Here is a 14152-nt window from a genome sequence, read left to right as displayed (position 1 = left end):
ACATATAAATGTTTTACAATATTCAGAAGTAAAATTAAAAGGATTTTTTAAAACTGAAATTTGAATACAAACAAAAAATGAACCTATGTAGTAAATTAATACAACACACACTAAAGAATTACTTTGCTTCTGAACACTATAGTCTGACTACAGACCCTTAGGATATATACCAAGAACAAATAAAACTGTAGAGAAATCATAAACTTTACTTAGAAAGGTTGTTAGTACAGATAATGATTTAGTGATTCTGACATTATTTTGTGTATATTTTAAAAGACATGGGTTTTCATTGAGGGTGAAGGCAGATACAAATATAGAATTGGGAAGATAAAGAATCCAGTGATGTTAGATTTCAACCAATCAAATATATCCGTATGAACTCATGACATATATATAATTTCCTTGTTCTGTTCACTGAAAGGGCCTAGAAGCCATTACACTCCAACAGCAATGAGCACATCTCCCATATCTGGACACCACTGCCCACTAAAAGGAACCAGGATTCTTGGGAGAAATGGTTGGTTCCACGTCTAGGGCAGGAAGAATACAAGCTTAACCTGGAACATCTTATCCTCTTAGCCCAGAGAGCAAGGAAATGCTCAAAGACTGATGGAGCCATGTCAAAAGAACACAGGAGGTGGCTTAAAGGGGCTCTTACCAGCCAAATCTGGGATAATTTGAACATAAAAAGGAAAAATGATAATAATTGCTGCTGAATTATGACAGTAAATCTTTTAGAAATACATGAGTCTGAAGCAATAATTTTTAAAAGAAGGGAAAGGATCAACAATAGATGCTAAAAGCACTAGGTAAAAATTCATGGGGAAATGGAATATACACATGGTCTCAAATTATCACCCCCTATTTTGCATTAATTACAAAAGGGAGGAAAGTAGCTTTACAAGGAAGAAATCTGACAAATATCATCTTAACCAAAAGATCAAACTTAGTATCAACAATAATGGTACAAGTGACATCGTATGCCCCTGATATGAACGATTGGAAGGACAGAATTTTATATTGTAGGTCTTAACAAAAACAAAGCATTTATTTATAAATATTTATTGTTGCCAAAATATTTAACCCAAATCTAAGCACAACGAAGCAGTCAGGTAAAACTCAGATTGTGGGACATTCAACAAAACAAACAGCCTGGTCCCTTTAAAAATCAATGTCATGAAAGACAAAAAGAGGCCAGGGCGGCAGGGGGGAGGGGGGCGGGTGTTGCCGTTCTACATTAAAAAAAGACTATAGAGACATGAAAACTAAAATGGATTCTGCATTTTTTAAAATAGCTTTAAAAGATACTATTGGGCTAATTGGGAAACTTTTAATATAGACAATATATTAGATATCATGATAATGTTATTGTGGTTAAGTAGTCAAGTATCCTTACTCTTAGGAGGTCACTGCTGAAGTTCAAAATGTCCACTGAGCAAAAAGTCTCTGTGTATGTGGTTGGAAGGAGAGAGAAAACTAAGGTGCAAAATGTTATTCTGCAAATGAGGATTCAGACAGTAAAGGGCAAGACAGCACAGATGTTAGGCTTTTGGTCACATATTCTTTTGTTACATATTCGTCGCATTTTTTATTTTTAAAATACTGCTTAAAAATGTAAAAACTATTCTCAGCTCGAGAGCCACACAAAAACAGGCATGATTTCCATTTGGGGTAACAAAAATGTTCTAAAATTGATTGTGGTAATGGCTGCACAACTCTGTGACTATATTAAAAGCCACTGAATTGTATACTTTAAATATGCGAATTGTATGGTATGTGAACTATATCTCAATAAAACTTTTTGTCAAAAACTGGTTGTGAGAGGGCCACAGTTTGCTGACCCCAATCTACCACTTGGTAGTAGAAGACTAATTAACAAACTAAACAAAAAAAATATACTGAAGAGAATTTTCAGTATTCTCATTTTACAGGAACTAAATCAGGCTTGTTTACTCAAAAAAAATTGCCAATGATTGTACAGCTAAGACAATCTGACACATTCATCCATATTATTTTAAATTTCAATTAGACAAAGCAAGCTGATTACTCTAGTTCTAAACCTTGTTATTGTGCTATACAACTGGCAAAGAGCTAAAATTCTAAGTACATCACTTCAGTAGGAATTAAAAGAGATCAATTACTGTTGCAGCCCTCAAAATCAGCAAGTTTTAAATGACCATAGGATTGAAAACTTTAAAACAAGTAAAGACCACACTACTTGGATAATAGAGACATGAAACTTCATTTCCTGGTGTTGTTACTGCTTTTTATCTTTAATTTTCCACATAACCATACTTCTCTTCATATTAGAACATATTCCATACCTAATAACAATGGTAGTTAGGTCCTTCTCTCAAACGTAAACTATCAGAGTCTCAAGTCATCTCTAATTTTAGAGAATTCTTTAAATCTCAAAACAACATCCTGGAAAACAAAAAGTAGGTACCTTTCTCACCAGCATCAAGGGCATCATCTTCAAGGTCATCATCAAAAATCTCTCGGCCATCTTCCACATAACCAATACCATCTGCAGGGACAAAATTTAATACTGGGATCAAAATTCTAAAAGTGGCCAATAATATTTTAGCCATGACCAAAAAAACCTTTTATACCTGCTCAGATGTTTTCCTGGCCTGTGCTATTTTTAAGTGCAGCAGAATTCTGTTCACACAGGTGTCAGACAATGCACAGCATCCACACAGCAGGTGTGGAGTCAAAACCAAATGATATATATTATACCTAGCTAGGTGACCTCAGGAAACGATTTGGCCCATAGGATCAAAGTCTGCCACAATAGGATGCTTTACAGCAGTTTTACTCTACCAGAAGAATAAAAAGAATCAAGATTACCACAAGTCCAGAGAGAGATATCCCAGTCTACAAGGGAAAACTGGCAATATAGCTGAATCCAATTACAGAAGCAGAAACATAAATAGTCACAGGCACAATCTACATGCTCCCTGTGGTCAGCATTCACATGGCCATGAAGTCAGACCCTACCAGTGAGAACCAATGAGCTTTCAGAAGGGGCACAGGACATTAGGACAAGACTTTGTATGGTGCTTTCTCCTGACCAAGTTAATTTTCATACCTAGAACCTCATATATGCCTCACAACAACTCTGGGAGAAGGTAGTTTTCTTATCCCCATGTTACAGATGAAGAATCTGAGGCGTAAAGACATTAAGTGACTTGTCCAAGGTCATAGAATTGGAAAGTAGGAACGATGGATCCTGAACCTGCATTCCTTAATTCCAAGCGCTGTGCATGGGCCCCACAGACAAGGGGCTCCTCCCAATTCTTACACAGCCATTACCTGGAGGATTTATACTACATCCTGAGGTATGTGCCTAGATTCTCCAAAATATCCCCAAATAAACGTCCTGCTATTCTGCTTCCTCATCCTCAAATAATTAAAGGAAAATCCAAACCAAAGGTAAAATCCTAACAGTGCCTTACATTTGCCCAGGCAAAGCAGCAACTCCACCACATGAGTGCGAATCTACAAGCAACTAACACAGTGCCTAGGAAGCAACATCCCCGCCCCCACCCCCGCCCCACCTACCATCATCCACAATCCAGTCATCATCCTGGCGTGCCTGAACCAGCTTCGAATACTGTTCTTCATCAACTTCTTCATAAACACCTGTGAAGTCCTCGACCTACCATTATACAAGTTTCAGAAAAAAAGCTTCAAATAGAGTGAAAGTGTTAAACAATTCTGATGAAAAAATTGTCAAATTGAAACTGGAATGGCAGCCTGAAGGAGTAGCTGCAACCAAATCATGAGTTCTGACATTCAACACCACTACAGGGTTTTCCTTAAATAGACATCAATTAACTCAGTATTCCTTTTAGGTGGGTGTTAACATAAGATATTAAATGATTCCATTAGCATAATACACTTGTCATACCATCAATTACTCATCTATTTCATAAAAAACAAACTGAATTATAGCCAATTCTTCATTAGCTGCTTTGGGGATTATTCACTTGTAATTTCTAGACTAGTTTCTCCTACACTTAGCAAACCTATAAGGCATGCCACTTCCCTCTCCACTAGCTAATGTACGCTCTGCGAATAGACGATAATTTTCACGCTTGTTCAACCAAACAAATATAATTCAAAAGGAAAATCTTCCTCATCCATCCACCTCCAAAAATTAGCAAAACAAATATATTGTATATTCTACAGGCAAAGCAGAAATAGCTTTTGAGTGACCCTGTTTGTATTACCACTGACACCCCACCGTTCTCAGGTCTTGAAACCGCACAAGGACTTAAACGCTGAGCTATTTGAAAGACAAGTTCAGAGAGTGGCAGGTCCTCCAATCACATTGGCTGCCTGACTGCAAAAGGGTCAGAACACCATGAGCTACTGGTATGAGTAAATCAGACAACCTCTGCACAGCTAAAGCAACAAATGAAAGATACACACCACTGCTGCTGCTGCCCATGGGGACAGGCCAGTGACTCTGCAGATGAGACTCTGGTGGGCTGGTTTGCAAAATCTCATAGATACTTATTAAAAATTACCAAAGGCTGGGCACGGTGGCTCACGCCTGTAATCCCAGCACTTTGGGAGTCCCACGTGCGTGGATCACCTGAGGTCAGGAGTTCAAGGCCAGCCTGGCCAACACAGTGAAACTCCATCTCTACTAAAAATACAAAAATTAGCCAGGCGTGGTGGCACATATCTGTAGTCCCAGCTACTCAGGAGGCTGAGGAAGGAGAATCGCTTGAACCCGCGAGGCAGAGGTTGCAGTAATGCAGTGAGCTGAGATCATGCCACTGCACTCCAGCCTGGGTAACAGACCGAGTCTCTGTCTCAAAAAAAAAAAAAAAAAAAAAGACCCGATTCTTGGCCAGGCACAGTGGCTCATGCCTGTAATCCCAGCACTTTGGGAGGCCAAGGCGAGCAGATCACTTGAGGTCAGGAGTTCGAGACCAGCCTGGCCAACGTGGTGAAACCCCATCTCTACTAAAAATACAAAAATTAGCCGGACATGGTGGTGGGCACCTGCAATCCCAGTTACTTGGGAGGCTGAGACAAGAGAATCGCTTGAGCCTGGGAGGTGGAGGTTGCAGTGAGCCAAGAACGTGCCACTGCACTCCAGCCTGGGTGAGAGAGCGAGATTTAAAAAAAAATTCTCCCATTCTCTCAAGAGTTCTACCTCAGCCGGGTGTGGTGGCTCACGCCTGTAATCCCAGCACTTTGGGAGGCCAAGGCAGGGGGATCACCTGAAGTCAGGAGTTCCAGGCCAGCCTGACCAACATGGTGAAACCCGGTCTCTACTAAAAATACAAAAATTAGCCAAGCGTGGCGGCGGGTGCCTGTAATCCCAACTACTTGGGAGGCTGAAGCAGGATAATCGCTTGAACCTGGGAAGTGGAGGTTGCAGTGAGCCAAGATAGCGCCATTGCACTCTAGCCTGGGCAACAAGAGCAAAACTCCACCTCAAAAAAAAAAAAAGAGTTCTACCTTTCTCAAATGGAGTACGGGAGAAACAATTCCATCTGAAGAGTTAATACTCTAGGAAAAAACTTGGACAGAGCTTTTAGAATCTGATGGCCAGAGATGACTGGATTTCTGCCACACCTATAAGGCTTATAATAATTACAGGATTTGGCTGAGTTTTCACCTCCTTTTAGCCTACTCTACAGGAATCACTGGCAAATACTGATTTGGTAACAGAAACAACCTGCCTTACCAAATTAAGTTTTTAACAACACAGATGCAAAACAGTCCAATTAATATTACTATATTGACCAACTTTCTTTTTCAGGGTTGGAGGGGAACTGGCGTGATTATTTTTGTTGGTTGAAGACAGACTGTCTCTTATTTAAGTGATTAACTATATTATCAAGGAGATACCAGAAAACTATTTTTAAATATCATTTTGAGTAAAAAGTCATTTCGACTCAATCTTTAAAAACAACATTACTACCGCTCAGCATGAACTCTTAGAGCCATACAATTAACATCACAGTGTTAAAGGGAAATCAGCCACATTGTGCCAACATCTGAAATGCCCCATGGAACTCCTTTATACAAGTACCTACATTAAAAATGTTTTATTCCTGGGCTCAGTGTGGTGGTTCACGCCTGTAATCCCAGCACTTTGGGAGGCCAAGGCAGGTGGATCATTTGAGGTCAAGAGTTTAAGACCAGCCTGACCAACATGGTGAAACCCTGTCCCTACTAAAAATACAAAAATTAGCCGCCCGTGGTGGTGACGCCTGTAATCCCAGCTACTTGGCAGGCTGAAGCAGGAGAATCGCTTGAACCTGGGAGGTGGAAGTTGTAGTGAACCAAGATCATGTTATTGCACTCCAGCCTGGGCAACAGAGCGAGACTGTGTCTCAAAACAAAAAAAAATGCTTTATTCCTGTTTTACTGAAATCCTTTGATCAACCTTTTATGATCTGGTTGCCTCACTTAACTTGAACAAATGGTGACAAATGGCAAATATTCTCTTATTTGATTAACTGGTTAAACATTCATATCCTGAGCCAAACTGCCTGGGTTCAAAAAAGGATCTGTCACTGTGACCTCATTAAACTTTCCGTACCTCAGATATCTCACCTGCAAAATGTTATTAATCATAGTATCTAATTTCATTTGGTTATTGAAAAGATTAAATGAATAAACACATTGGTAAATGCACTTAGAATAATATGTTAGTTCAAAAAGTTATGGTTGTTATTTTCTAGTACTGGTTAATCACTTTCTGGCCATGAAGCAATTAAGATACTCAGGGAGCCCTGAAGATGACACTAGACAATATTTATGCAGATGGTGGCCACTCTGTTTTTTACCTGCAGGCCATAAACAGTGGGTAGAGGAAAACCAAAAGAGCATCACATTCAATCTTATAAGCAGAACACGGCAGAAGTTAAGGTCCACGTCTCCATTGCCACTACCCTTGCAAATGAGATTAGGAAGAACAGTTCTCTCCAAGAAGTAGCACTTAGACTGCTCAATACCTTAAGAGTAAGTAAAAGTACCTCTAAAGGACTGCAAAAAACCAATGGGACTTACCATAGATATGGCATGCTCAATAAGGAGAAATATAGATATGGCTATGTAGTTTCATTTTGGAATTCTAAAATCATCTGTAAAATACCTTATTGGAACTTTAAGGGTTGAGCATTCTCCATGATCTGTAAATCTACCTCATACCCATGCTTGTTCAACACTAATAAATTCCCATTACAAGAAGTTTAAAATATACGAGTATTTCTAATTTGGGGCAAAGGTGACATAAGACTACCTTCAGGCTATGAATTCGATGATGCACAGGAGGAATAAAGAAGAAAAATGGCTACTTACTTCATATTTATACTTCTCACCAGCTTTAGCCTTTTTCAGTCTTTCTAGAGCTTCTTGGCGCCCCTTCTTTGATTTTTTTTCTCGCCGGGCTCGAGAAGCTACAAAACTCCCTGAATCTGACACAGCGGGGAAAAAGAAAAAATTTACAAGAGATGTTACAAAATTGTCAGCCATCTTCCCTCAAACACCAAGGAAAAGTTTCTAGCCAACAATAACATACAATTTTAGTAATAAACAAGTAGATAATGTTTACAATGTAAATAATTCACAAAGCTCATGGTCAAACATACATATCCAAATATACATGACTCGCCAGAAAGTTCCTCTAAGATCCTGTTAAAACAAAGCCACTGTTATTTTTTTCTCCAAAAAGAGGAAAACTCCCAATTCAACTGATATCCTGCAGAGACACTAAACAAGGGAGATATGCTGTTAGCTAATTTATCACCTTTTCATTAGAAATGACCAGTCAGAAGTAATTCAGTGGGTTATAGAAGCACTATTCATTTTGTATTCTATTCTAAAAGGCTTCAAGGAGCATCTACTCTTTGCAAAGTACTAGGCCCTATGAGACACAAAGACAGGCTGGGCGCGGTGGCTCACACCTGTAATCCCAGCACTTTGCGAGGCTGAGGTGGGCAGATCACCTGAGGTCAGGAGTTCAAGACCAGCCTGGCCAACATGGTGAAACCCCGTTTCTACTAAAAATACAAAATTAGCCAGGCATGGTGGTGCGTGCCTGTAACCCCAGCTACTTGGGAGGCTGAGGCAGGAGAAACACTTGAACCTGGGAGGCAGAGTTTGCAGTGAGCTGAGATCGCACCATTGCACTCCAGCCTGGGCAAAAAGAGCGAAACTCCATCTCAAAAAACAAAAAACAAAACAACAACAACAAAAAAAAAGATAAAAAAGACATGGTCTCTGTACTCACAAAACTTACTATCTAACACAGGAGACAAGTAGCAACTGGCTCTAAACAATATTTAGAGGTAATACATGCCTTAAAAGAGATTCAGACAAAGTACCCAGAAATTCAAAGAAGGAACAGATTGAGGACTGGAGAAATTTAACAAAGATGGCTCTGAAGGGATTACTGATATACCACTTATTTCAAGGCCTCAGTTGGTTATGACATAGGATGCTACTAAAACAACTACAGGGGCTAAAATGGCTTGTCAAAAATTACTGAAATATCAGAGGACTTCAGTGTTTATTCATTCAACTTTTGAATTATTCATGCTCTGGTCATCATAAACTGATCATTACACACACACACTGAAAAAAATTCAGCCAGGCGCAGTGGCTCACACCTGTAATCCCAGCACTTTGGGAGGCTGAGGTGGGTGGATCACCTGAGTGACGTCAGGAGTTTGAGACCAGCCTGACCAACATGGTGAAACCCCATCTCTACTAAAAATACAAAAATTAGCTGGGCGTGGTGGCAGGCACCTGTAATCCCAACTACTTAGGAGGGTGAGGCAGGAGAATCCCTTAAACCCAGGAGGTGGAGGTTGCAGTGAGCCAAGGGTGCACCACTGCACTCCAGCCTGGGTGACAGAGCAAGACTCCGTCTCAAAAAAAAGAAAAAAAAAATCATCCACCGAATTAAAGACTTTCACATACCCACTGATGAATAACTAAGTCAAGCACAACAGTGCTGCCTGTCAACCATGAGTTTAGGCTCAGCATGATTGCCATCTATGTCTGTGAAATTTAGTATTTTATTGTGTTTGGTGCTAATTAATTTATAAAAGGAGCAGGCAAAGAAAAGGAGAAGTATGGATAAGAGGCAGCCTAAAACTCCCACCCCACTAGAATGTTCATAACAACATTAAGCTGCTTGACTAAATGTTTGACTGAAATGGAAGATACAATTTAAAGAACATGCACCAAATGCTGGCAATAAACTGCTGGAGACTATAGCTTAAAGGTGAAGCATAATTAGAGATCTTATTTTTTCTAGCTTTCTAGAAATGGAATCTCTCTTTATAACATCTCACTCTATTGTGTGACTTCCACATTTGACTTTTAAATCCATTTTCAGAAAGACATTAAGTAAAAATTAAGGAATAAAGGTACTTAATGATGACAGTCACAAAAACTTGGATGTCACTCAAATGATTTCAAAAATCATGAACAGGCCTATATGAAAAGGCTTCGAAGATTACTGAACATGACCCCTGAAAGTGAAAAGCTGGCCTCAGTGTATTCAAGACTCCCTTGAGGCCTGACATCTGTAGGTCTTCAAATGCACTTACTCCACAGGCAACAATGTTCCACTACACAAGCAACAATGTTCCACTACACAGGCAACGCCCCACTACTACACAAGCAACAATGTTCCACTACACCGGGTTTAGGGTACAATTACAAATAACACAGAGCTGCCTGTCCAAAAGAGGCCCGCAGTCAAGTAAAGCAAAGTACCTGAAATTACCATCACAATATAAACATGGTGCCATAGAAAAGGTAAGAACTCAGTGCTGAGGAAATATACAAAGGAGAGCTGTTAATTTTGCCTGAGAAATCAAGGAAGGTTTCACAGGAGAGGTTTCCAATACAGGCCTAGAAAAAGGAGTCGAATTTCACAATCAGAAAACAAGGTAAAAAGTGGCACAAGCAAAAGAAGAGGCATGAGCCAAATCACAAAGGGATGAAAACGTACAGTGTATTCAGAAACTGAGAGAAGTCAGTGTGCAAGGTAAATTCGACAAGAGAGTGTAGAGTGAGTAGGAGAACCAGATTGGGGAGAAGCAGCACATTCCAGCTCTGCCATTTGCTGGGTGACATGAGAACACGGGTTAACCAGTTAAGCAGCAGACAGGTGTCTTGTTGTTTTAAGCTGCCTAGCATCTGAAACTGTGAAATCCGGCCCCCATCCCTTATAAGTCTTGGTGAGACAACAGAGCCTATGTCCCATTACAGAAGCTGAAAAGGTTGATGCTCTTTTCCAGGCACCCTTGCAGCCTAGGGCATGGGCATATAAAATAGGTTCTATTAGGAACACCTGCTCAGACATTCAATCAGACGCTAGTGTCACAAGGAAAGGGGCATGGGTTTTAAAAGATTCTACAAGTAGCAACAGCTGCAGGAGGATTACAAAACTGACAATAATGTCAGCAATGTCCTAAGGTATGAGCTATAGCATCAAGTACTTGGTCGTGGTTGGCAATGACCTCCTCATTAGCCCATTTTTGAGGCACAATTTCACTCACTGTTCCTGTCTAAATAGCTCCCAGACTGGCTTCTTAGTCCTCCTGGAGTTTCTGTGAACACGATATTCTTCTAACAAATTCTAACCAATCTGCTAGAGTTGGTTCCTGCAGCTTACAAATAAGGGCTCCGACTGATGTAGAGCCTCAGGGTTCACATATGTGAAATGGGGATAATCATGTCTGCTTCAAAAGCTGTTAAGGATTACATGAGGATGCCTATCTTACTTTGCACTTAGCAATATAGGAGCGGCTCATGTAATGTTTCTGTGTGAAGTCAAACACACATCCACATACCCCACACACACCACACCTAAGAGTACCAAGGTCTAGCTTCAGAAGGCAAAAATAAAGCAAAGCCGTTTTCTGCATATGTTTACCATCTGTACTTCATGAAGACAAACCATGTCCAGCCTACCTATCATCATAATGCCAGAGCCTGGCAGAAGGCTTATACCTAGTAGGTATGTAATAAATATTTGCTGAATGAACCAACGAATGAACCACTGTGCCTGCTTTTTTGATCATTAAACTTTCCCTGGCCAGACGCAGTGGCTCACGCCTGTAATCCCAGCACTTTGGGAGGCCAAGGTGGGTGAATCACCTGAGGTCAGGAGTTCGAGACCAGCCTGGCCAACATGGTGAAACCCTGTTTCTACTAAAAATACAAAAAAATTAGCCAGTGTGGTGGCCGGCACCTGTAATCCCAGCTACTCGGGAGGCTGAGGCAGGAGAATTGCTTGAACCCGGGAGGCAGAGGTTGCAGCTAGCTGAGATCGCATCACTGCACTCCAGCCTGGGCAACAAGAGGGAAACTTCGTCTCAAAAAAAAAAAAAAAAAAATTTTCCCTGATTTTTTTTCACATATAGTAACAGCCAGTTATATACCCTTCAACTTTTCACTGCCATTAACAAGGTGCCCTGCCTTCTAACACTGAAGAAAAAAAACAAAGCCTACATTTTCTCTTTTGGAGTGTGTCTCCAATGCTTCACGTAGGTAAGTTAGCAAAAAAAGAATAAGCATGAAAAAATCCAGTTACAAAGGTTTAAATATTTGTTTCAAAATTACCATCTGGAGTACCTCTATCCTCCCCAAAAGCAGACAGACACTAGCTTACAGCAGTCTTTCAGGTAACAGTCTTTCAGTCTGCTCTAAAGGAAAAATTCCAGTCACAAGTCCCCAGCAACTACTTAATCAACACCATGAGTTAAGAGGAGTCTCAAATTGCACAGTATCCACCAAAGTGATTTCCCGATGTTCATAGATGACGTAGTTTTTAGGGTGAAGAAAGGGCTGAGTGGCAAATCACTGATACAGGGCTGCAAAGACTGTTCACATACTCACACCCTACATCCCATCTGTAATCCAGGCAGGTCGACTCTCCAAAAGTCTTAAAAAACGAACGGCTAGAACAAATTGAAATCTGTGACTCACAACTAGGTGAATGCAAAGGAAGCTGATTAGGAAGCGAGTTCTCATTAATGGTGATGTATCTGAATGACAGGAGAGGTGAAGGTTGAGCTAACAGTGAAGCATCTGATTTTAAGTTAGAAGTTTACTGAAGTCACGCTTTAGTTGAACACCGCTCAAAAATCAGACAAATCTATTTGCATTTTTGTCTTCTATTTTTGGAAATAAAAGATACCCCTGACAAACGGAGTGAAATACAGGGGATTTGAAATGCCCTGAACAGATGCCATTTTTTTTTGAAACTTCACCAGGAATGACTAGATTGTGAACACGATTTCTACGCAGCACTTGAAGAACTTTCCAAAGAATCTGAAAGAAAAATTGTTAATGCATAAAGTAGAAACCCATTACCTAAAAATACAAAACGCTTTATTCCCAGATGACAGCACTTAGAGCTTTCTTCCCGCTTAGTTACAATGTATAAAATTTTCCTGGAAGTTCCTACAAAAAGGGGCACAGATCTGTTCTGTTCAAGCCCTCAAGTGGATACTTAGGGTGATCCGAGTGAAATACTTTCGGCCAAGACAGTGCCCCACGGGGCCAGTCTCAACAAAGTTATACCCAGCACGTGGGTGCAACTCACCAAAAGAAACAGAAACGCAATCGACTGTGGAGACTCTCAGTGGCAGAGGTGAGACAGCCTCCCAAACAAAAATTCCTCCAGGCTCGGGTCTGCCAAGAGCAAACCGCGCCTAAAGGAAGCCCGGTCCGACGCCAGAAGGGCCCCCGCCCGGGACGACCAAGGTCTGCGCCCAAACCAACCCGGGTGTGCACCTCCCTTAGAAAAAAATAATGCAGAGACTCCCTCAGAACCCCCACCATCGGCAATAATGCCACGGTCCCAACCCGGAGCCCCTCGCGCGGAGTCGTCCCTCACCACTCGCCCCTATCTCACAGCCGTCGCCGTGCACTGGCGCCATGGTCCCGAATCTCCCGATTCCGCGCCAACCAGCCCAAAACTGGCGCGGGGGCCGAGACAGGCGCCAGTGTGAAAGCCAATCAGCGGCTCGGGAGGCTGCGGACTTCCGCCCGGAAGGCCACTGACGTGCCGTGCCGCGCCGCGCCCCGCCCCCGGCCTTCCCGCGGGCGCGCGTTTGGCGCCCTGTGATGACCCCTTAGGGAAAAGCTGGAGCTGAGGGGGAAGCCGGAGGAGAGCAGGAGAAAGAAGCGGTCGGGCGCTGGAAAGGCGCCGCCTGGAAACTGCGCAAGCGCACGCATGCTGATAGGAAAAGATTTGGGCGCGTGGGAGAAGGGGCGCTCTGGTTCTCAGAGCCGATTCTCCCGGAAAAGAGGCGCGGGCGGGCAGGAGAGTGGGCGTGGTTGGATCGTTTTCCCCAGAGCCTAGGAAAGCGACTGCCTCCTGCTGCGCGCTCTGAGTTTTGCTTGATAGTTTGCTTCTCAACAGTCTGGATAGAGTGGCTGTGTGATTAACAACTTAAAGATATATGCTCGATCTTAAACAAATAACCAAAAGTAGCATTACCAATAAATAGCCATCTGACCTCATATGCCTCCTGATGAAATGCGTATGAAAAAGGAACAACTTCGCCTATATCGTCTTCTTGCAAAAAATGTCTAACCTGAATCTAACCATGAAGAAACAATCAGATGTATTCAAAATGTAGGACAATCTACAAAACACCTGACGTGAACTCCAAAACTTCAATGTTACGAAAAACAAAAAGAGCATTCAATTTTTTTGTATGGTACAATGGCTGTAATATATACATCTCATTTTATCTCTTTCCAAAGAGGTATAACATTTTTATTAAATAATGCCTGCCACAAATTTGTATTTTTTCCTACATTACTGCCCACATGCTTATTGATCCCTTCTTCATGTGACAACAATTTTGTAATATTTTCTCCAAAGAGGATATGAAGATAATTCAGTCTGTCCTCTAGCATGGTTGATCAATACTTGTTTCTTAATTTCTGACTGTTTAGAAAATGTCTTTCAGCTTCATAATCATTTAATATCATGTTATGTGATCCATATGTTGTGATACATCGCATGTAGTAATTTACACTTAGACATAACTTCCTATTTAAAGTACTATGACAGATTTATTTCTACACTTCCCTTTTAAAAACTGATGGAAGTTTTATAGTTTTATTATCAAGTTTTTTCCAACCA

At 41.2% G+C, this 14152-nt stretch overlaps 1 protein-coding gene across 6 annotated transcripts in view; it reads right to left on the bottom strand.

Moving 5' to 3' along the window:
- Positions 1–12979, bottom strand: part of POLA1 (DNA polymerase alpha 1, catalytic subunit) — a 307953-nt gene extending 294974 nt beyond the window's left edge. For all 6 annotated transcript variants that reach the window (XR_012430381.1, XR_012430382.1, XM_005593197.4 and 3 more), the window contains exons 1-4: positions 12893–12979; positions 7333–7448; positions 3565–3661; positions 2447–2527 (exon numbers count right to left, since the gene is read on the bottom strand). Coding sequence is in view for 4 of the 6 variants with exons in the window: in XM_005593197.4 (XP_005593254.1) it covers positions 2447–2527; positions 3565–3661; positions 7333–7448; positions 12893–12935 (337 nt within the window). In the remaining 2 variants the exon portion in view is untranslated. The remainder of the gene's footprint in view (positions 1–2446; positions 2528–3564; positions 3662–7332; positions 7449–12892) is intronic.
- Positions 12980–14152: the final 1173 nt, after the last annotated feature.

The sequence above is a fragment of the Macaca fascicularis genome, chromosome X (genome assembly GCF_037993035.2).
Source record: "Macaca fascicularis isolate 582-1 chromosome X, T2T-MFA8v1.1".
Classification (NCBI taxonomy): Eukaryota; Metazoa; Chordata; class Mammalia; order Primates; family Cercopithecidae; genus Macaca; species Macaca fascicularis.
This window is presented reverse-complemented; position numbering and strand designations above follow the sequence as displayed.